At 43.8% G+C, this 21,523-nt stretch overlaps 2 protein-coding genes across 2 annotated transcripts in view; both read left to right on the top strand.

The window, feature by feature from the left end:
• The window catches only part of LOC146968307 (coxsackievirus and adenovirus receptor homolog), a 49,672-nt gene that overhangs the window by 10,841 nt on the left and 17,308 nt on the right, over window positions 1–21,523 (top strand). The gene's annotated exons all lie outside the window — the stretch shown is intronic.
• LOC146968308 (sialoadhesin-like) lies at window positions 13,459–19,668 on the top strand. The gene is made up of 6 exons (XM_085759123.1): window positions 13,459–13,489; window positions 13,561–13,596; window positions 15,133–15,399; window positions 15,479–15,727; window positions 19,246–19,401; window positions 19,568–19,668. The coding sequence occupies exons 1-6, from the start codon at window positions 13,459–13,461 to the stop codon at window positions 19,666–19,668; spliced, it is 840 nt and encodes a 279-aa protein (XP_085615249.1).

Consider the following 21,523-nt stretch of genomic DNA (forward strand, 5'->3'; position numbering starts at 1 on the left):
TACAGTACCATTTCCTGCCACATTTTAATCCAAATAGTAAGCAAGCAAACACCTTGTGTGAATTATTCAATGTACCTCTGGAGAATCATTTCTTTATGTCTCTTTTTAAACAGAATTACACTCGAAATGTTTTTGATTTCAGTACTCATATTATTCCACAGTTTTACTCAACAAATGTATATATTTACTGCTAGCTTTTATTTTGAATATACTGCTCGCTAGTAAGCGCAGTACGTGAGTGAACCACGTTAAAGTTACACAAAACACAAACTTAGCTTAGCTAACGCTAATCAGGCTTATGTGTTACTATGTTTGCAACCAGTAATGTTTACATTAGGGACATAATATTATTAGACCCAACATAATTTGCCAATATTACCGACCTTTTCCATCAGGCTCCACTCCGAGCTGGTGAGCTCCTTTTCCATTATCACCGCAGCAACAGGAGCCTGTTGATCTGCTGCTCTGCAGGGGCAGTCGTTGATTAGCTGGAGTGGTTTGACACCAAGAAGCTTCTGCTTGGATTGCAGGAGGTAGCTGTCTGTAGGAGAGTGCTTAAAGTGCTGAGCAGCAGCTGTCAAACGACTTACAGATGTTGCTATCGAGCGCTCTGCAAGCCCCTTTCTGGACGCTAAATGGATTGTGTGAGCCATGCATGGAATGTCTCTGATCCCCAAGTACCGCTCAACAGCATTTACATAATTGGTTTGTTTGTTTGTTTGTTTATTAAAGACTCTCATTAGCTGCTGGACTTTCCAGCAGCTACTCTCCCTGGGGTCTTGATCACTGAAATTATAATACATATTTTCATTAATACATTGACATACATATTGACAACCATTGAAATACATTACATACAGTACACACACACACACACACACAAACATCTCAACACAAGACAAGGAAACAATCTCACAACACAATTCAAAATACACTGACATAGACACTCTAGACTACGAAAACACAAGAACACAAAGACATTTGCTCAAAAGACAGTTCTAAAGACAAAAACAAAGAAAGGCACTACAGCCAACATTATGACACCTCAACGTGATATTCTCGTAATATGTTGTCAATGCATGTGGAGACATTCTCTGCTGTGTGAGCTGTTTGAAGCTCAGATGTGTCGAGGACAACGTTTCTCATTTCCCACCCCGTGTCAATAAAATGGGCAGTCACTGTAACAAAAGACTCTGTAGCTAAAGAAGTCCAGCCATCAGTGGTCAGTGAGATCTTTTCTCCATTTAGCATTTCCCTTATGTTACTTTTAGTTGTGTCGTACAGCTTGGTTATTTTACCATCCATGGTCCTGTAGCAGGGGATCTTGAGTCCCGGCTCCAGGTAATGGATGAGGTTTTGAAAGCCAGTGCCATATATAACGCTAATGGGCCTCATATCTTCGCAAATGAAGCGTGCCAGCAATTCGGTCGCTTTTTCTTGACGTGCATAGGGGAGGCCTCGCGAAGCCTCAATTCGAGGCTGCTTCGTCCCTTCGCCCTCCTCCTCTTCCAGCAGCGTGCTGGGATGCAGTGTTGACAGGTGGGCTCTCAAGTTGCTGGTCTTGGAGTGGTAGATGAGTTCAGTCTTACATATTTTACATATGACCTTTTCCTTTCTCGTAATCTTTCCATGTTTCAGGAAACCAAAGAAGCGCCACACATTACTCCTTAAATTGTCCGGTGTGTATAGTTCTCCCTCCGCACTCGCAGCCATTTGCTCCGCCATTGTTTTTCAGTGAAGAAGTGTGAACAGGCGTCAGGCGCTAACGACGTGATAACATCATCAGTACAGGAGCCCCAGGTGATCAATGCTCATGAGCTCATGTTTCACAACTTCAACAGGCTGAAAAAAAGCCTCGAATCTGAATTGAAAACTACGTTTTCAGGCAAACACATTTACCAAAAATAATGCTTATTACAGGTTCAAATATTTAGCCCTACTGTGTGCCAGCTCTGCCCGCATCTCCCTTGTTACTGCAGGCACAGTCGAAAGGATGGTGTCTATCAGCTTGTCATGGACTCGGGAGTGAGGCAAGACACATAAAAAAAAAAAAAGTTGGTGTATCACTTTAACCGACTATCTGAGGTTGTTGCCTGGAAACCACTGAGCCACACGCACGTCAGCCAGGTTTAGCTGGTAAAGAAGACCCAGTCTGTTGTTGGGGTGAAGCTGAGCACTCTGGAGGAAGTCGCTATGTGGGGCTTGACCTATAAGACAACAGTAAATGCTATAGTCCTCCTACAAAAATGAGCCATACATATTATTAATAAGCCTGGTTACTATGAACATACTAATCTCATTGTTTATGAAATTCCATGTTATGAAATTTAATGACTTGGTTTATTATATTATAATTAGGGATGCACCGATTGTGAAATTCTGGGCCGATGCCGATGTTTAAAATAACAACTTGGCCGATGCCAATGCTGATGTTTTTTCTTTTTGTTATTTATTCCGTCTTTGGTGCCACAGAAACATTACTGAAATATTTTAAAAGTCTTTCAGCTCTTCATCATATTATTATTTAATGAGCACAAATTCAGTTAGACAAATTTATGAAACAAAAACAACCTTTAATGTCAATTTTTAGTTGACATAACCTTAAAACACTTACAGTGACCTAGAGGTAGTATTAGAGTTACATGGTAAAAGTAGTTACCAGGAAAAGTAACTATAGGCTAGCATTACTTTTTTTTTTTTTAAATAAAATGCTCAAATATATCAAATTACTTAGACTTCTCTCCCTAACCCCCTTTATCTGCAGTAACACAGAGAGACGTTTTTCCAAACGGTTGATGAACTAAAAATAATCTGTATAATGTACACTGAAAGAGGAACTAGGCAGGATTTCTCCCGTGGCTATGCTACACCTTAATTAAAAAGGCCCAGAGTAATTGTGATAGTTAACTGACTTGTGACTGGTTACAGTGAGAACGGAGGCTCTCTGCCTTCACCTGGCGTCTCTCTCGTTGCATCAGTGTAGCAGTCTACTTGGCCGCCCCCCCCCCCCCCCCCCCCCCCCCCCCCCCCGGTGTCTGTGTCCCTGCTCTTGTCTCTGTGGCACCGCGACACAGACGCGCTGCGTAACGTAATGTTTATAACGTCATTCACCGCTTCATTTATTGATTTCTCGCTGGCGTCGTTGTAAACACATACACGTGGCCCGGCGGAGGTTAGAGAAAAAGCGACCGGAGGAGTTCCTCTCTAACGGGTGTATTAAGCCCATAGGGGATTTAAATGACGAGGGGCGTTCAGGCTCCTCCGTTCCTCCGCTCGCCATGACCACGCTGCACTTAACAAGTGTGTTTATTAAACATGCGCACAACTTTTTTTTTCAAAAATCAATCCACGGATCACATGTGTGCCGAACCGAAGACATTGATCTGAACAGATCACGGATCAGTGATTATCCATTGCACCCCCAATTACCCCCCCCCCCCCCCCAAAAAAAGGAAAAGAGAAAGGTTCCTCCCGGGCACAGCGTTCATGCGACATTTAAACCAACATAAACATCGGCCACTGCCATCGGTGAATGTCATCTTTTTTGCCGATGGCCGATGGCAGTTAACGAGCCGAACATCGGCCGATGTCGATGTTCAGCCAATGCATCGGTGCATCCCTAAAATAATAATTTATTTAGAACTGTATCACTGACGTTAACTTCCTGCTTGTCTCTGTGTTTGTCTGTTTTGTTTTAGACCCTGTGGAGATAAAAGTGAAACCTGGAGAAGACGTCACTCTGCCATGTCAAAGTCCAGGAGAAGCCGGACTGATAAAATGGATCAGACCTGGTCAGAGTCAGGACAATTATGTCTTCTTCTACAGGGGTGGTCGGGTAGAATATGATCGACAGCTTCAGCCTTACCGTGGTCGAGTGGAGCTGAAAGATCCAGAGATGAAGAATGGAAACGTTTCTGTGATTCTGAGCCACGTCAACATCAACGACGCTGGAAGATACCAGTGTGTTGTTGTAAAGACCACACAACAAACCACTGAAGTCCTCCTGACAGTCCTAACAGGTGAGTGTAGAGTCCAGACTCAGGTGAGTCTTGGTGCAGCTGCTTCCTGGTTGTTGATGAACCTTCATAGACGGAGCTAGGGAGTTTCCATAAAGCAAGCAGGGCCGTAGCCAGGATTTTTGAAATACCAAGGTCATAGTCGTGGTGCGCGGGGGGGTGGCGTCAGAAATTTGGGGCAATTTTATATTAAAAGGCTTCAATCTGGTGCACTTTGACAGATAAAAACTACACACATCATATTAGATTAATGCCATTTTTTATGATATTATCATCACTAGTGATCATCCAGAGAAGACCCAACTTCACTGAATTCTGATGAGAACACACCATCCATTACAAACTAGCTCCTCACATTCGTAGCAGCCACAGAGTAGCAAAAATATTATATTATAAAGTTTAATTCCAGCTCGAAAAAAAAGAGTCTGAAATGCAATGTGAAGGTCCTGGTTGTTAACATAAAGATGAACAGGTTTCTCGGGTGAAGTGTGCACTCTTTTTTACCATAGCTATAGCCTACTATCTTTGGGGTGACTTCCTTCTGGAGCGTCAGCTGTGTTCCTCACTTTGAAACAGGCCCAGGAAGTTTGTTTGCTTTTCCTTATAGTTACCACAAACATACATCTGACTGCTCCTTGTTGCAGCAAATTTTGGTTTGTGTTATAATTGGTTATTCACGTTGTTTAGCTTTGTAGTATTTCACATTTCTATGCATATTTTTTATTAGTAAAATATTGGTGTCAAACTTCATTTCGGTTGTATGGTCTTCTTTGAATGGGAAAATATGAAGAGGTCTAGGTGAAATCAAAATGAGCCAAAAACAGTTGTATTTGGATGGAGTGAATATTATGACACCGGCTATTAGTGAAATATAGCCTAATTAGTTTTCCAAAGGTCAAATTCCACCTGGACATACGTATCTCTGATAATAAAACAGCTGCAAAATTGCTCAGGTTCATTTTCTTAGCATCTACTTTTACACAGTTAGCCTACACATTACTTATTCATTTGCCTGATATCCCATGATTCAAAGGTAGATTTTACTCTAATGTGATTTTTGTTAGTATTCTTACTAGGCAGAGATGAAAATTTTACATTTTCTACTGTAGCCTACTCCAGACATGTCTGTAGTAATCTCACCGGTCTTAGCTTTCTTTAAATAAATAAATAAAAAAGACTGAAATAAAACTAATGGTTGCCTAAACTTTACACCGTATGCTCTTTGTTAAATCTGTCCAAAATTTTTTTGAAACAATTTCACAGTCTTTGTTTGTGAAATATTTGTGCTTGTGCACCACATTATGCTCACATCTTGTGCATCTCCTGGGGGCTAAGCCCCCCCTGTCCTTAAAACTTAGTGACGCCCCTGTCTGTAAACATGAAATTTATCATGCCACTGTGCTTTTCACATAATGTTGATGGAAGAATGGACAGTGCAGTAGATGCCCCCTCAGTATAGTATCTGCAGGAAAGAGGTCTCTGCTCTCCCCCACTTAGCTCAACTAGTGCATAGTGCAGGACACAGACAGTAAACGGCGCTGAATTGACCCTATTAAACAGCTGTTTTCTCCGCATACATGAGGTTCCGTCCCGAAATAATACAGCGCTTCAAGTGCACGTATACGAAACTTTTACAGTGTAACAACTGGTTGGAAAGAGCAGTTTATCTAGAGCCAACCGACTCACTCAGTAGCCTTCTCCTCCATGCACACAGGCTCCGCGACGCGCTGTATCACTCGCTTTTTCCGAATGAATCGCCTTTTTTCCCGCGACCAGTAAACAAACACCAGCGTACGTGAGGGCGTCAATAAGCAATAGCATTATAGGCCTACCGGAATTGTTTGGACAAGAGAGGAGAGTCACTCAGTCACCTTCCATCTGTCCTCCCTAATACTTTATACTAATACTAATACTTTTTTTTTTTTTTTTTTTCCATTCATTAGGCCGAAAAAAATACTGAGGTCATGACCTCGGTGTCCTCAATGGTAGCTACGGCCTTGAAAGCAAGATTAAGAAATAGTCTGGTTTCTTTTAATAAATCTGGATTAATGAACCTCCTCTGAGCTACCATGGGAACTGCTGCTGGTGAACAAGTGAGACCAGGCTAATAGGCTAGTGCTATTCCCCTCTGAGTCCGGGGTTAGCTGTTATCAACATCCGGGGTCTGTAGGTTGACCTACTGACCTCGCTGCTAATGCTACGGTTCGTTTCTGTGTGTTTCTGACCTGTCAGAACAAAATGAGCAGCTGGATGAAGTTCAGCTTCCACAGGCTTCCTCTCCTCAACCTGGACTCACTAAAGCTCCGGCTAGTTGAGATAAAAATGGACCCGAATGCCGAAGCAGAATGATTATTATCAGAATGAGCCGGGCGGCGCTCAGAGATGACATCATCCAGGTCAGAGGTCAGTAGGTCAACCTACAGACCCCGGATGTTGATAACAGCTAACCCCAGACTCAGAGGGGAATAGCACTAGCCTATCAGAACTAAATATTGGTGAAATGAAGGAGTTTCTCTGCAGATAATGTGTTATTTAGAGGCTGCATTGCGTTGCCCCGTGTTCTCGCATTATACGGATATACGCGCCGCTCCACTGGGGCTAATTTCGTCAAAACAACTCCAAATGACACCAAAGTTGTCTGGGTGAGTAAATGATCGTATTTTATGCTAGAAATAAGGTCTAGGTTGTAAAAAACGGAAATTATCCTTTAATTACCTTTATTTGTTGGTGCAAGTTGTTATGAGATCTGCGGGGCAGAGACGTGTCACATGGTACTTTTGGTTTTCCCTAAATACACACTCCAACAACTCCAAAATGCTCTTGTGGACAAGTTGTGACCAGCACATTTACCACGCTGTGTCAGAACTGCAGGAAAAACTCAGCTGCAGATGTGTCCATTCAGGCTTTCACAATTTATCCCACTGTGAGAATAAATCAAACTGGTATTACAATATATATATATATATATATTTATAAAACGTTAAGGTGAAATCCGGCGATCTGATTGGTTGTTAGCCGTATAATGAACATATACCACGGCTACTATTCTAAAGCCTTATCACAGCGTAGGCTATCACTCCGCCTCAGCCACGTAATGACTGGTATGAATGGAAGTTGTTGTCATGTATCCATGACAACGGACTGTCGCAGTCAGAGTGATAGTAGCAAAAGACAGCTGATGTTTTTACGATGTTAAAAATGTAGTAAAGTAGTGTAATTGACAAGTTGAAGGTGAACTTTGACCTCCAGAGGGTTAACAATGGTAGAGGGGACTGAGCAGTGACAGAGCTACTTGGAGCTAACGTCTGGACAGCTGGGAACAGATTTTTATTCTGCTGGAAGAAAACTACATGAAATTGATTGCGTATCCCTCTTTCATATTGTCATTATTGGTAACCGTTTTATAAAAGCAATATATCACTCCAGTCTGTGGTCTGTTCTCATTCTACCACTCTAAGGGGGAACAACGCCCCTTAGAGTGGTAGAATGAGCACAGACCACGGACTGGAGTGATATATTGCTTAAATATATATAGGGGCACAGAAAAAGGTCTATATTTTTACTGGTAAATTGAGAAAATCTACCACGTTGCCGTGTTTATAATTCACTATCAATCATTATGATATGGGGGGGGGGGGGGGGTGTAGTGGCTGGTTTGGATTATTCGGTGGGTTGATGCTAATGCTAAATCTCTGACTCTAACGGAGCAGTCAGGTGTATGTAGCCCCGCCCCCGTCCTCACAGGTGGAGGGTTGGTTCTTCAGGTCTGTGCTAGTGAGACTGTCAGTGGTTCTCTGTAGATCCAGGTCAGACACTGGATCAGATGGTCTGACTGTCTTCTGGTGTCTGACTCACCTCTGTCTGTCTCCTCAGATTCCCCTACTGCCTCAGAGGTGGAGATATATGAGGGGGAGTCTGTCCAGCTGCCATGTGACTTTCCTACGTCTGACCTGGACAAACCTTCAGTGGTGTGGAGCCGCTCCGACGTCCGTCCTCCAACCGTCCACCAGCGTCTGTCAGACGGAGACAAACTCACCGACCAGAACCAGGACTACAGAGGACGGACATCCATGAGGGATGATGCTCTGAGGACTGGAAACCTCAGTCTGACTCTGAAGAACCCCACCTTCTCAGACAGTGGTGACTACACCTGCACCATCAGAGCAGAGGGACGAGAAGACGTGCAGAGAGTAATACTGCAGGTCAAAGGTCAGAGCTGTAGATACAGGTCAAAGGTCAAAGGTCATAGTTAAAGTGACAGTGTTGTGTTGTTTGAATGTTTGATTTTGTTTATTGTAATAATTTTATGTTGTTGTTTGTCTTGACCACAGAACCTCCTGGTACTCCAGCCTGGGGGATTGTTGCAGCTGTCCTGGCTGTCCTGGGTGGTATCCTGGCTGTTGTCCTGGCTGTTGTCCTGGTTCCCCTGGCTGTACGTTTCAATCGGTTAAAGAAGTTGATTGCCAGAAGAATAGGTGAGAGAGACAGAGACTGTGTGTGTGTCATCAGTCTTAAGACCTTTTCACATAGGACGCGTTTCACACAGCTTCCTGTTCATTGTGTGTGTGTTGCGTGGTGCTCTGTGACAACACTGTGTCGTGTCCAACAGGACGGACTGTCTCAGTGTCCTGGTAGAATCTACAACCAGCAGCCACCATGAAACTCTGAACCCACTCCCTCCTCCTCTCTGTGTTGCTGCTACTCCTCTCTACTCTCCTCTCCTTCTCAGAGAAACTAATGCAGGCTTTTCTGTGGCTTGATTGTCAGATACATCAGGCATTGATTTGAGTGAGATCGCGGAACCCAGAGACACAGGAAGTTTCATCTGCAAGGTCTACGGCGTTATCGACAATGAAAGAGTCTTTCTGAGAGAGATGACAATAGATCTCCCGTTCAAAGGTCAGAGGTGTTTCTTTGTTTCTGGTAGTTTGTTTGTCTCCAGTTGCTTGTTTCGTTTGTTTCTACTTGTTTGTCTTTGGTTGTTTGTGTCTGTCTCACTGTCTTCTGTTTCCTCCACAGAGGAGAGACCTCAGGGTGGAGCTGAAACAATCGGCATGAACAACGGAAGCAGCTCCACTGATCCAACTCCTCTGATGGATGTTCAACCAGCCTGATTGGTCAGTTGATCAGTCTGTAGTTGTTGATAGAGGGAAGGAGCTGATGGAGGACGGATGAAGACAGGAGGAAACTGCTGAGTCAGGTTACACTTCCTGTGTGTGTTGCTTCTTGCTCAGGTGTTTTCAGCTTTGGACTATTTTTGTGCTCCTTTTTAAAAAAAAAAGAGGAACATGTTTTATTGTTTCAGCAGAATGCAAAACATGATATTCACATTAAACTGTATATATATACATCAGTGTTTCCCCCAGAAAATGTGTTAGTGAAGGTGGTGTCTGTCCGGCGAGCGGATCGATTGATCGCCCCGGGGGGTGGCGCCGTATTAAGTTTTTTCACCTTGCGCTGCTGTTATGCATGCGCGCTTCTCTCTGCAGTGTGTGTGTGTGTGTGAGAGGATGCGGAGATGAATGAAGGCGATCGTCCGACGGGGGTGGGGGGTGGGGGGGGGACGTTAGTTTAGGCAGCAGCTCTTTGTTGTTAAGGCGGCCGCCTTAACAGGAATGCGCTGCGGGAAACCCTGTACATACACAAATACATACACACCATGACAGACTGAGTCCTTGGTTGTTGTTGTGTGATCAGACCCTCCATTCCCTTGTTGTAAAGGCCAACCAGCTGATCACATACAACACTTTTAATGCCTTCAGTGAAAATGTGTCAAAACGATAATTCCCCCCCCATGTCTCCATGTCTGGAGTCACCAAAGAAACTGAAACGTCCCAGCTTTCCAAAACACATCAGATACACCTCTAAGGGCTCCCTGTAAAACTCTTGAATCCCCTCTGGACTGTTACCAGAGCCTACACATACCATTCAATTCATTTTATTTTTTTATTATTATTATTTTATTATTCTATTTCTATTGTGCTATATTACAGTGTGAAGTGTGGAACATGGGTTCAATCACATGCTCCTTTTTCTATGATGTTTGTAATTACTTGAATGATGCAGCTACCCTGTTTATGTGAACACTTTTATTTTCAGTATTCGCTGCAAACACATGTATCACTGCTTTAATAGAAAACCAATAAAACTGTTGAAATGAATGAAACTGTCTCATATTCAGTGGACACGTCTCTATTAACAGCAGCAGCTTTAATGGTCAGTTTACAGAATAATAGTAATGAATAGGAAGCAGCAGAATAAACAACGAACACCTCTACTCATAAACTCTTCACTATATCAGAGTCAATCACTTTATTGATCCATGGAGGGAAATTTCAGACTTCACTCACCACTCAGCAATGTCACTGCTAACAAGTCCAACAGTTGGGTAACGGACAGTAATGTATAGAGCAACGAAAGAATGTCACTCAACAGAAGAACATGACTAATTTTAAAACAAAACTAAAAGATTATAATTTAACAAGAAACTTCATTAATTAGAAGTTCTTAAAGTGTATCAATATCTTTGCTGTAACAACATTTCTATAAGCTGACAGATTTAAATGGAAGAGCTTTAGTGGACCAAAGTGCTGCCCAGAATAGTAAATAAAAACATCAGAAATAAAGACATAACACCTTTCATAAGGCATAAAGTTACATATTACAACAAATAAAATAAATTAAAAGGCATACAACATGGGTAAAAATAATATCCGTACAATAAAATAAGATAAAAATAAAATAAAATCCATCAATGGGCTCCACGCAGGCTGTCACCCATCAGGAATCCATGGACCCACCACTAGTTTTCTCAAAGAAAAATCAGATAACTATTAAATAAACATTTCCAAAATTATTTTTGTTTTCTGGATATTGCTAAAATATAGTGCATATAGTCATGGGGTCTGGAGAGAGTAAGCCTCCCATGGAGGACATCACGCCTGATCATGGGTCTCCTAATGTAAAAAATCAATAATCTATAACTGATCATCAATCAGACTCCAGACTGAAGCTCCTGTGCTGCCACCTGCTGGTCGACTGAGAGAACAACAACAGAGTCTCAGCTCAGTGTTTGTGTCAGACGATGTTCTACAGAGTCCAGACTGGTTCTGGTCCAGTTCTCCAGACCGGTTCTGGTCCAGGTCTTCAGACTGGTTCTGGTCCAGGTCTCCAGACCGGTTCTGGTCCAGGTCTCCAGACCGGTTCTGGTCCAGACTGTCCCTGTCTGAGGCCTGCAGGCTGCTCGTCTCCAGGACAACAGAGCTGCTCCTCAGGTGGGCGGAGCTCCAGCAGCAGGTGGGCGGAGCTCCGGCAGCAGGTGACCTTCACTCACTGGAAACTGAACATGCACATGGTAGGAACCATTTAGGCTTTTACTTTGGTGTGTAAACGGAAGAAACATTTTTGAGGCACACAATTTGTTGACCGTGCCATGTCGTGCCATGCCTTAAAGGTAGACGTTGTCTTGCTAAGTTTGCATTGTGTTTAGTTTAAAGAACAAATAATAAATATTTTTTGGTTATCGGTGAAATTTCGTTTGGACAGTGAGTTCATTGCACCCATGGAGGCCTATGTGCCTTTTTGTGAATAGGCCAACCTATTTATGTTGACAAACACCTCCTCAATGCTAAAGTAACCTAGTTTAAGAGATCTGTCTTCACTTGTTATAAGCCTGATGTCACTCTGAGCTGTCAATCAAAGGAGACCCCTCCCTCCAACCCCCCAGCTGCTTTCTATAAAGATGGCTCCCTCATCAGGACTGAGCCTACACGTCACATGACCATCCACCATGTTACCAAGTCTGATGAAGGCCTCTACAGCTGTGACATCACAGGCCATGGAGGGTCTCCACCCAGCTGGATCGCTGTCACAGGTCAGGAGGTTTCACCATTTCACCACTTATTCATCCACATATTTACCTGACCAGGTGAATCTCTCTACAGAAAGACCTGCTACAACTCCGGACCCTACCACCTCAGCCCCGCCCCCTCCCTCAGCTCCTCCTCCCTCCATCTTGTCCTCACTGTGCTCCGTCACCTGGGAACAGGTTGGGGAGGGGGAGAGGAACAGGAGAGGGAGAGGGAAAGAAAGAGAGGTTAGAGAGGGAGAGGGGAAGAGCAAAGGTTAGGAAGGGGAAAGGGAGAGGAACAGGAGGGGAAGAGTAGAGGTTGCGGAGAGGGGAGAGGAAGAGTAGAAGTTGGGAGGAGGGGGAGAGAGTGAGGGGAAGAAAGAGAGGTTAGAGAGGGGGAGAGGAAGAGCAAAGTTTAGGGAGAGGAAGAGTAGAGGAAGAGGAAGAGATCTAGGTGCAGAGGCTCATCTCAGATTCTCTCGTGCAAGACTTTCAGCTGGTCTGATCAAACTTTCAGATGATGTTGTCATGGTGACAGAGGTGTTACTTGTGCAGACATTTGATGACCCTGTCAGTTTCAGGTCTGGGGACACGGATAGCTGTTGCCGTGGTGATGGCACGTCTCCGTTTCCTGGTTCTCCTTTAACCCACCGAACGAACCTGAGCAACACAACCTTAATGTGTAAAGCCAAACATTGAATTTAACAATAATACATTTCAGAGAGTGTTTACAAGTGCCCAAAGACACTGACATGAGAATAAATAAAATACACAGCAGTATGGTATCAAATTAAATTAGTAAAACTCAAATAAACCCCCACCGCCCCCTCTCCAAATAGAAGAATAGAGGTGTGCACTAAGATGCAGAGTTGGTTTTTAATGTGTGACAAAGTGAGTGGGGGGTGTTTGGTGTGATAAGGTTGTGTGGTCTGAAGGTGTGAAGCTGTGGTCAAACAGCAGAGGACAAAGAGACAACATCCAGGTCTCTTCCTGTGTTCTCAGAAACAGCCTGTGGTTTGTGCCAATGTGAGGCCTCGTTTAGACGATCAATAATCTATAAGTGATCAGCAAACGGCTTCATTAAAGTTAATATTATGTAACACAGAATAGAATAGAATAAAACTTTATTAATCCCCCAAGGAGGAAATTCACTTTGTCACAGCAGCAACAGATACAGACAGGCACACAAAAAGGTAACCTATCACTAATGAATAAAATAAGTTGATAAAAAATAAATAAAGTCTTATGAGTTAATAAAGTGCTTGGCTGTCTGTGTGTGTTCGTGCATGTGTGCGTGTGTGCTCACGCTCAAGCACTGTTGAACAGTCTGATGGCTGTGGGGAGAAAGGAGCGCCTAAACCTTTCATTACGACACATGAAGCAAATACTCAACTAAAGAGCAGAATCTCTGATCAGAAACACAGAAGTGTCAGTGTGAGGGTCAGTGAAGGCATCATTTATTTATTTGTTTATTCCGGGCATGTCATGGTAAAGATGTTCTCTGTAGTAGGTGTGAGTGAGGAAGGAGGAGGGTTTAATGTGCAGTGACTAGAGCTGATCAGAGAGCAGCTGTGACTTGGTTGGAGAGTCAGGATGGAGGAATCCTCTCTGCTCAAGCTGCTCTGTGAGTCAAACTGCTGCAACTCTGTTGCTTTACACAAAGAGTCTGTTTGTCTCACTGTTGTGTCTCTGCAGGTCTGATGTCTCTGCTCTGCTGCAGCTCCACCGCAGGTCAGTGAACGCCTCTTTTCTCTGTCTGATATGATCAACAACAGGATGAGCTGAGGTCGTAGCAGTGACTGACCTGTACAGGAGCCTGGTTAACGGTTCAGTGCAGGTCAATAAAAAGCATTCAGATTTCAGTAAACCCTCTACAACTATTTAGACTCCACCACAGAGTCGGGTAGGTGACTGAGAGCAGAGCAATGTCCTTTGAGGTTTCCCACCGTGTAGGAAGTTGGTGACTTGACTCTGAAACCTCAAAGCACCGCGGAGCAAACGCTGACATTTCAGATGCAGAAAACTGTATTTATAGTTTCTACAGTTCACCGTCATAGAGCCATTAATATGACACACATTCGTAAAAACGTGCTAAAATATTACCTTGCCATGCGGAGGCCGTTCCCTTCCCGCATGGCATGGTAATATTTTTAGTGGTGAGCAAGGCTGCTGTCATGCTGTTTTAAGCATGTTCTAAATTTCTTGTTGACCAATTAGATTGCTTGGTCGGAACTTGTTGTTGTATATAATTATTATGATATGTGCATACTTGTGTGTACATAGTTGGAGACACACTAGTTGTGATGGCGGGGAAATGTTTCTAAAAATATGGCCTGTAGCTGAATATTTAAAACGGAAGATATTTCCTCTATGTTTTTTCTGTCTTGATTTTTTTGCGACTTTTGGGCTTTTAAATAATCTGGAGTAATCGCAATATTACCCTGGAGGGTGTGCTTTAACGTCATCTGAGCACTTCAGTGATTCTTCCTGACCCTATCAATGTCTTACCTGAATGAAACAGTATTGCTCTAATTTCAAGGTCAGCTCTCAGGATTCAACAGCCTGATAACAGAATAAGGAACCAATGACTTGGAGTACCAGTCCACGAGGACCTCCATGGAGTCCATTCTGTCTGACTATGGTAGAACAATGGGGCTGAAAAGTATCAGACTGTATAAAGTGTTTAGAGTTATATCTTTAACAAACTAGTGGAAACATAATTTAAATGCTTAATAATGGAAATATTCAAGGAAAGTACAAGGACCTCAAAGTTGGACTCAAGGGCCTGAGCAACAAAGGACGCTATTGTTATACTAAGGTTTTTAATAATTTTTTTGCAACAAGTAAATGCCTTTTGGGGGCTTTTACCATGCTCGAAAACTCACGAAACTCAACACACATGTCAATGTAACGGAGGTCTGTGGTTATAGCCACCTCCATATGGTATCATAGGCAATGTCGCTCATGGCGCCCCCTTGTGGAAACAGGAACTACAGGACGACAGCGACGACGACCGGAGGGAGGGGAACCGTAAGTTTCGCTTTTACCCACCACGTCTCTCCCTCGAAGCAGAGGGGAGGGGGGAGGAGGGGGTGCAGTTTCAGCCGACGCGACCCGGCTCAGGCTGCAGCGGCACCACCATTCATCCTATTAACCATTTTTCTACCATTGCAATGAGTCTGGAAACATTATTTTAAGGCTGAAAAACTCTGCAATGTTACTTTAACAATGTAACTTCATGTTTTAATCCAAATAATCCTCTCTCAGCTCGTCTGACTGTGAGTCCCAGCAGCTCTCAGCTGTTTGAATATGACTCAGTGTCTCTGAGCTGTGAGGAGGACGACAGCTCTGCTGGATGGAAGGTGATGAGGAGGAACTCAACCGGAGGACAGACTCAGTGTGGAGTCCACTGGGGAACTTCAACTGGTTCCTCCTGTAGAATCGGCTACGTTGACCAGTTTGACAGTGGAGTTTACTGGTGTGAGTCTGGAGAGGGAGCAACAAGCAGCAGCAGCATCAACATCACTGTGACTGGTAAGATCAGACTGTGGAGTCAGTGTTGATGAAGCTGTGTGGAAATGGATCAACTGCTGTACTTTGTCTCTGTGTTGAGGTGGACCAGTGATCCTGCAGAGTCCTGTCCTCCCTGTGATGGAGGGACATGATGTCACTCTGAGCTGTCAATCAAAGGAGACCCCTCCCTCCAACCCCCCAGCTGCTTTCTATAAAGATGGCTCCCTCATCAGGACTGAGCCTACACGTCACATGACCATCCACCATGTTACCAAGTCTGATGAAGGCCTCTACAGCTGTGACATCACAGGCCATGGAGGGTCTCCACCCAGCTGGATCGCTGTCACAGGTCAGGAGGTTTCACCATTTCACCACTTTGTTCTTCTGTTCGGCCATTTTCTTCCGCCTTTTTACGGTCTTCTTCTAGTACTTCATACTTTGTGCTATTTCAACAATTCATATATCAAAACGTGCAGCTTTTTTTGAACTTTATCGGCATTACTTTTCTCTTTTTAACTATTTATACTTTTTAAAATATTTTACTTTTTCTGATTTTTTTCAGCTTTATAATGTGTGTGTGTTGCGTCTAACGAGCAGAGCTGGAGTGGATAGAGGCAAAAAAACATTCTAGAGTTTTTCTGGCTAAACTGTCAGCACGGCCACAAATTAAACTCTAGACAAATTATTTTCTCCAGTTTTGTAGCCACACTTGTCTTCTGGCTAAAATTCTGGTCAAAAATGCAAAGAGACTTAGATAATAATTTAAAATATTTTTTAAATGCAGCCAGGGAGCTCTCTGCTCTCATTCAGCCCAATGCATTTTTTTCACAGCAGCAGGAGAAGGAGCTCAACTTTGTAACTTGCTGTTAAGTGCTTTTTAATTAGTGTGACTGCTTTCAGCAGTCACACTATTGTTCTTCTGTTCGGCCATTTTCTTCCGCCTTTATACGGTCTTTAACAAGTCCTTCATACTTTGTGCGATTTCAACAATTCATATATCAAAACGTGCAGCTTTTTTTGAACTTTATCGGCATTACTTTTCTCTTTTTAACTATTTATACTTTTTAAAATATTTAACTTTTTCTGATTTTTTTCAGCTTTATAATGGGTGTGTGTTGCGTCTAACGAGCAGAGCTAGAGTGGTGCCAGAGTGGATAGAGGCAAAAAAACATTCTGGAGTTTTTCTGGCTAAACTGTCAGCACGGCCACAAATTAAACTCTAGACAAATTATTTTCTCCAGTTTTGTAGCCACACTTGTCTTCTGGCTAAAATTCTGGTCAAAAATGCAAAGAGACTTAGATAATAATTTAAAATATTTTTTAAATGCAGCCAGGGAGCTCTCTGCTCTCATTCAGCCCAATGCATTTTTTTCCACAGCAGCAGGAGAAGGAGCTCAACTTTGTAACTTGCTGTTAAGTGCTTTTTAATTCATTTTAATTCACCAAAAAATAGTCACAGGTCACAAAAAAGTCCTCTTCTTACTTGGTGTGGCTAATTTATACTCATTTCTCTTTATTTTAAGCATCATTGAAAAATCTCACATTCATCAAAGTCTCAACCTCTCTTCTTCACAACTCAGTCTGTAGTCCAGTTGGTAAGGTGGCCGCTTGCCAACCCCAAGGTCACTTGTTCGAATCCAGGCTGAGCAATCTTGTTATGTGATGTTGAATTCTGCTCCCCTCCCCCACCCTAAATTGGTTACAGGTGTTCGTTAAGAGACGCATTAATTGCTACTGCCACCGTTTGCAGCACATCATCACATTACAATGGCAACATGCTTATGTCTGTGCTCTCTGTGGCGAAGCGGCAGAGTAAAGGTTTAGTGATCATGAGGTTGTGGGTTCGATTACTGGTCCAAATCTTGCCTCAACAACAATTATAGTGAATTATTTTCCCAGTCGTCCTCTGTTGACTTCTGATAACTTGCTTCATGTTGAAACTGCTGCTCTCAGCCTGAAATTCACAGAAATTTTCATTGTAAGTCTTACTTGGTGTGGCTAATTTCTGCACTTTCCTTACCTTTTTTTTTAAGCAGGAGCCAGTGATCCTCTTATTAAAGGTTTTCTTTGCCCCTCACATACTGTCTCTGCCTGTAGCCTAGTGGTTAGCTTGCTGAGCTGGAGACCTGAAGGTTACTGGTTCAAATCTTGCCTTAATAACAATTATAGTGAATTATTTTCCCAGTCGTCCTCTGTTGACTTCTGATAACTTGCTTCATGTTGAAACTGCTGCTCTCAGCCTGAAATTCACAGAAATTTTCATTCTAAGTCATTCAAGCTTGACTCTCAAGCTTTCTTGGTGTTGACACAGTGTGTTTCCAACAGGTGCAGCTTTGGGCTCGTTAACTTCAGAGTGAGACAGAGTGCAGCTCATCAACAGACAACAGTCCTTGCAACAGTGTGTACACTGTGGCCTAGAGGCAAAGTCAAAGTCTTCTGACCACGAGATTGTGGGTTCGATTCCTACCTTGGTCAACCATTTGTATGGTCATCACTGCTTGCACTATTTTCACAAAAGAGTCCTCTACTTACTTGTTGTGGCTAATTTCTGCACTTTCCTTACTTCTTTTTTTAAGCAGAAGCCAGTGATCCTCTTATCAAAGGTTTTCTTTACCCCTCACATACTGTCTCTGTCTGTAGCCTAGTGGTTAGCTTGCTGGTCTGGAGACCTGAAGGTTGCTGGTTCAAATCTTGCCTCAACAACAATTATAGTGAATTATTTTCCCAGTCGTCCTCTGTTGACTTCTGATAACTTGCTTCATGTTGAAACTGCTGCTCTCAGCCTGAAATTCACAGAAATTTTCATTCTAAGTCATTCAAGCTTGACTCTCAAGCTTTCTTGATGTTGACAGTGTTTCCAACAGGTGCAGCTTTGGGCTCGTTAACTTCAGAGTGAGACAGAGTGCAGATCATTAACAGACAACAGTCTCTGCAACTGTGTGTGCACTGTGGCCTAGAGGCAGAGTGCAAGTCTACTGACCATGAGGTTGTGGGTTCGATTCCGACCTTGGTCAAACATTTGTATGGTGATCACTGCTTGCACTATTTGCTAATTCTGCAACAGCGTTCAGCTGCTTTCAGCAGTCACACCATTTCCATTCTTGGAAATGCTTTTTCTAGTTCATCCTCATATACCCCTTTCCCACTGGCCAAAAAACCCGTTTAAACCCAATTGGCTTTTGGTGGCAGTGGGAAAGGCGCACCGAGCCAAGTCGACCCGCGTCTACGCGGGTCAAACGACTCGGCAAGCGACGCGGGTTAAAATCGCCTTTAATCGGCTCGGCTCCGAACGGCTTGCAGTGGGAACGCCAGACCCGCGTCAACCCGCTAATTTACGTGACGACACTGAACGTTACGTGACGCTACGTCATCGCGCCGGTTGCGTCTATCACGTACCAAAACAAAGCTCTGCTCCGCTCTGCTCTCATCCGAGACTGGGATCAAAAGATCAGAGAAAAATGACCAAAAACGATAGAAGAAAAGAAAAGAAAAGAAGCGACAGTCTGTTTAACTGACGTGTTGTGCCGCGGACGTCCGTCATCCGGCCGCAGCAGACTCTCTGTCCTCCGTGGTCCTGGTGCTCCAGGTCAGCCAGCCAGAGAGTCTGCCTCGGCGGACGGACACTCCGCGGCGGGCGGCTGTGGCATGACTGTGTGTGTCTCTTGCACCGCGGATGAGAGCGGGGTGACTGGTTTATGGTCTGTCTGATCCCTCAGCGGGGGTCAGACTCGGCTCATTTTGGTCAATGGGAAAGGGGCCAAATGCCGATTGTTAGCGGGTCGACCCGCGTTTAAAAAACCCGCGTCGACCCGCTAATTTTAGTGGGAAAACGGCTATATTTACCTGACCAGGTGAATCTCTCTACAGAAAGACCTGCTGCAACTCCACCGCCTCCCTCTTCTCCTCCCCCTGCCTCCTCCTCCCTCCATCTTGTCCTCACTGTGCTCCGTCACCTGGTGGTCATCTGTCCGTACGTCATCTCCACTGTCATCATGGTGTCTCTGTATCGACAGAGAGCTAAAGGTATCTATCTATCTATCTATCTATCTATCTATCTATCTATCTATCTATCTATCTATCTATCTATCTATCTATCTATCTATCTATCTATCTATCTATCTATCTATCTATCTATCTATCTATTCTATTCTAATTTATTTATTTATCGTATCATTAACTCCTCTGACAGGAAATGACACACCTGTCTCCATGGCAACAGAACCACCCGTCCCAGCTGAGCAGGCATTGGCTGAGGACTGTGATGATGTCACCACTGAGCATCACTTCTGATCAGAGTTCAGTTGTATCAGTCAGAAGAAGAAACTGTTGATTATGTGCCTCTGAACATGATGAATAAAGTTTTGTTTGAACCATTCCTCCTGTTTCTCTGTGACTCTTTGATTACTTAATGTGTCCCACCTGTCTGGATTTCACCACTCGTGCTTGTTTCTCTTAACCTCAGTGTCTTCCTTTGTCTTGTCGCATCATGTGTGTTGTATCCCTTGCTCCTCGTCAACCTTAAAGGACAATTCCGGTCAAATTCAACTCAGGCTGTATGTTCCTAACATTTTAGGTCTAACAGAAGGAATCTGAAGGTTTTCAGTTTAATGTCTCCTGTTTTGCGGTAGTTGTGTCTGTCCCCGCGTCGCCACGGCAACGATGAATGGGAGCGGATTGAAGTTCTGCTGCTTAGGCTGTTTCCACACTCCTCAGCCTCCCGGGGAAAGTCTATTCCAGGGTGCTGGAGAGGAGAATTCGGCCGATAGTCAAACCTCTGATTCAAGAGGAACAATGTGGTTTTCGTCCTGGCCGTGGAACGCTGGACCAGCTCTACACCCTCCGCAGGGTGCTCGAGGGCGCATGGGAGTTTGCCCAACCAGTCCACATGTGTTTTGTGGACTTGGAGAAGGCTTTCGACCGTGTCCCATGTGGCATCCTGTGGGAGGTGCTCCGGGAGTATGGGGTCGGAGGCCCTCTGCTGAGGGCTGTACGGTCCCTGTACGACCGGAGCAGGAGCTTGGTTCGCATTGCCGGTGTGGCAACGAGGATGGGATGGAAATTAAACTGAATAATCTGACCAAAAAAACAACAAAAGAAGAGGAACCAACAACGCCCCCCTGGGAATTTCACCCAGGGAATTAATTTAAAGTGCAAGGCACACAGGTAAGTTTACTCACGAGGCATGAGACGTGGTTTACTGGTATAGAAAATACAATTTTATTAAAATAATTCTTTCTTTTGTTGTTAAAAATATGTTTTTTTTTCTTTCACACAAAATTAAATCAAGAAAAGAAAATCAACTAAAGGGGGCTGGAGCCGAGTGAGTGGATGATGACTAGTGCAAGGGGGGTTCCACCAAAATAAAGAAATCAACCAAAATCACCCAGCACGTGGCATACACACAATGAAGTAAACCCGCTCCCAGGACACAGCAGACGAGACAAGGGGGGACACGACCACCAGGACACCAGCACGCTGAAAAGAGAAATAAACAAATCAATAACAAAACCAAAACAATTACAAAATTACTTAAAGCAGCAGTAAGTGATATATTTGTGTTAATATAAGTCTTAAAGCAGATATCAGTGGCACGGCCGTTTCGGCTAATGCTGTGTTCAAGGCAGGCTTTTGAAACCGTAAGTTACAGCTTCAAGTCACAACTACGACTTGGTAGCGTTCCAGGTAACCCGTAGCTCGTGTTTTTACCGTCCTGTTGTCTGTGAAAGTTCCCTATAACGGCCACTCGTAACTTCCGACCCATGAACTCGTACCAGATCGAACTGGTATGACTTCACAGGAAGGAAAAACACAAAGTACGAGTTTCCTTGAACGCACCATGAGTTAGCAGCCCCCGCCCTTGTCAGGCATCAATTGGTCCTCGTGCTACGTCACCACATTCACGCGCATCCCTTGGCTGCACACACAGCCCTTCATGCCGTTCTCTCCCCTCATTGGATAACACTTGTATCCCACAAGGAAAATTTTCTCCTCGGGTTACAGCAGAGCAGAGTGACGGAGAGACTCGTGTTTAGGCTGAAATACTTCATGTAAGTGATTGCTGACGGAAAATAGGACTATTTAGGACTTATATTAACAAAAACATTCCACTGATATCTGCTTTAAATAGTTGTATCTTCCGACAGCA

Source organism: Trachurus japonicus, chromosome 18, assembly GCF_045865225.1.
Source record: "Trachurus japonicus isolate A0001 chromosome 18, Traja_1.0".
Lineage (NCBI taxonomy): Eukaryota > Metazoa > Chordata > Actinopteri > Carangiformes > Carangidae > Trachurus > Trachurus japonicus.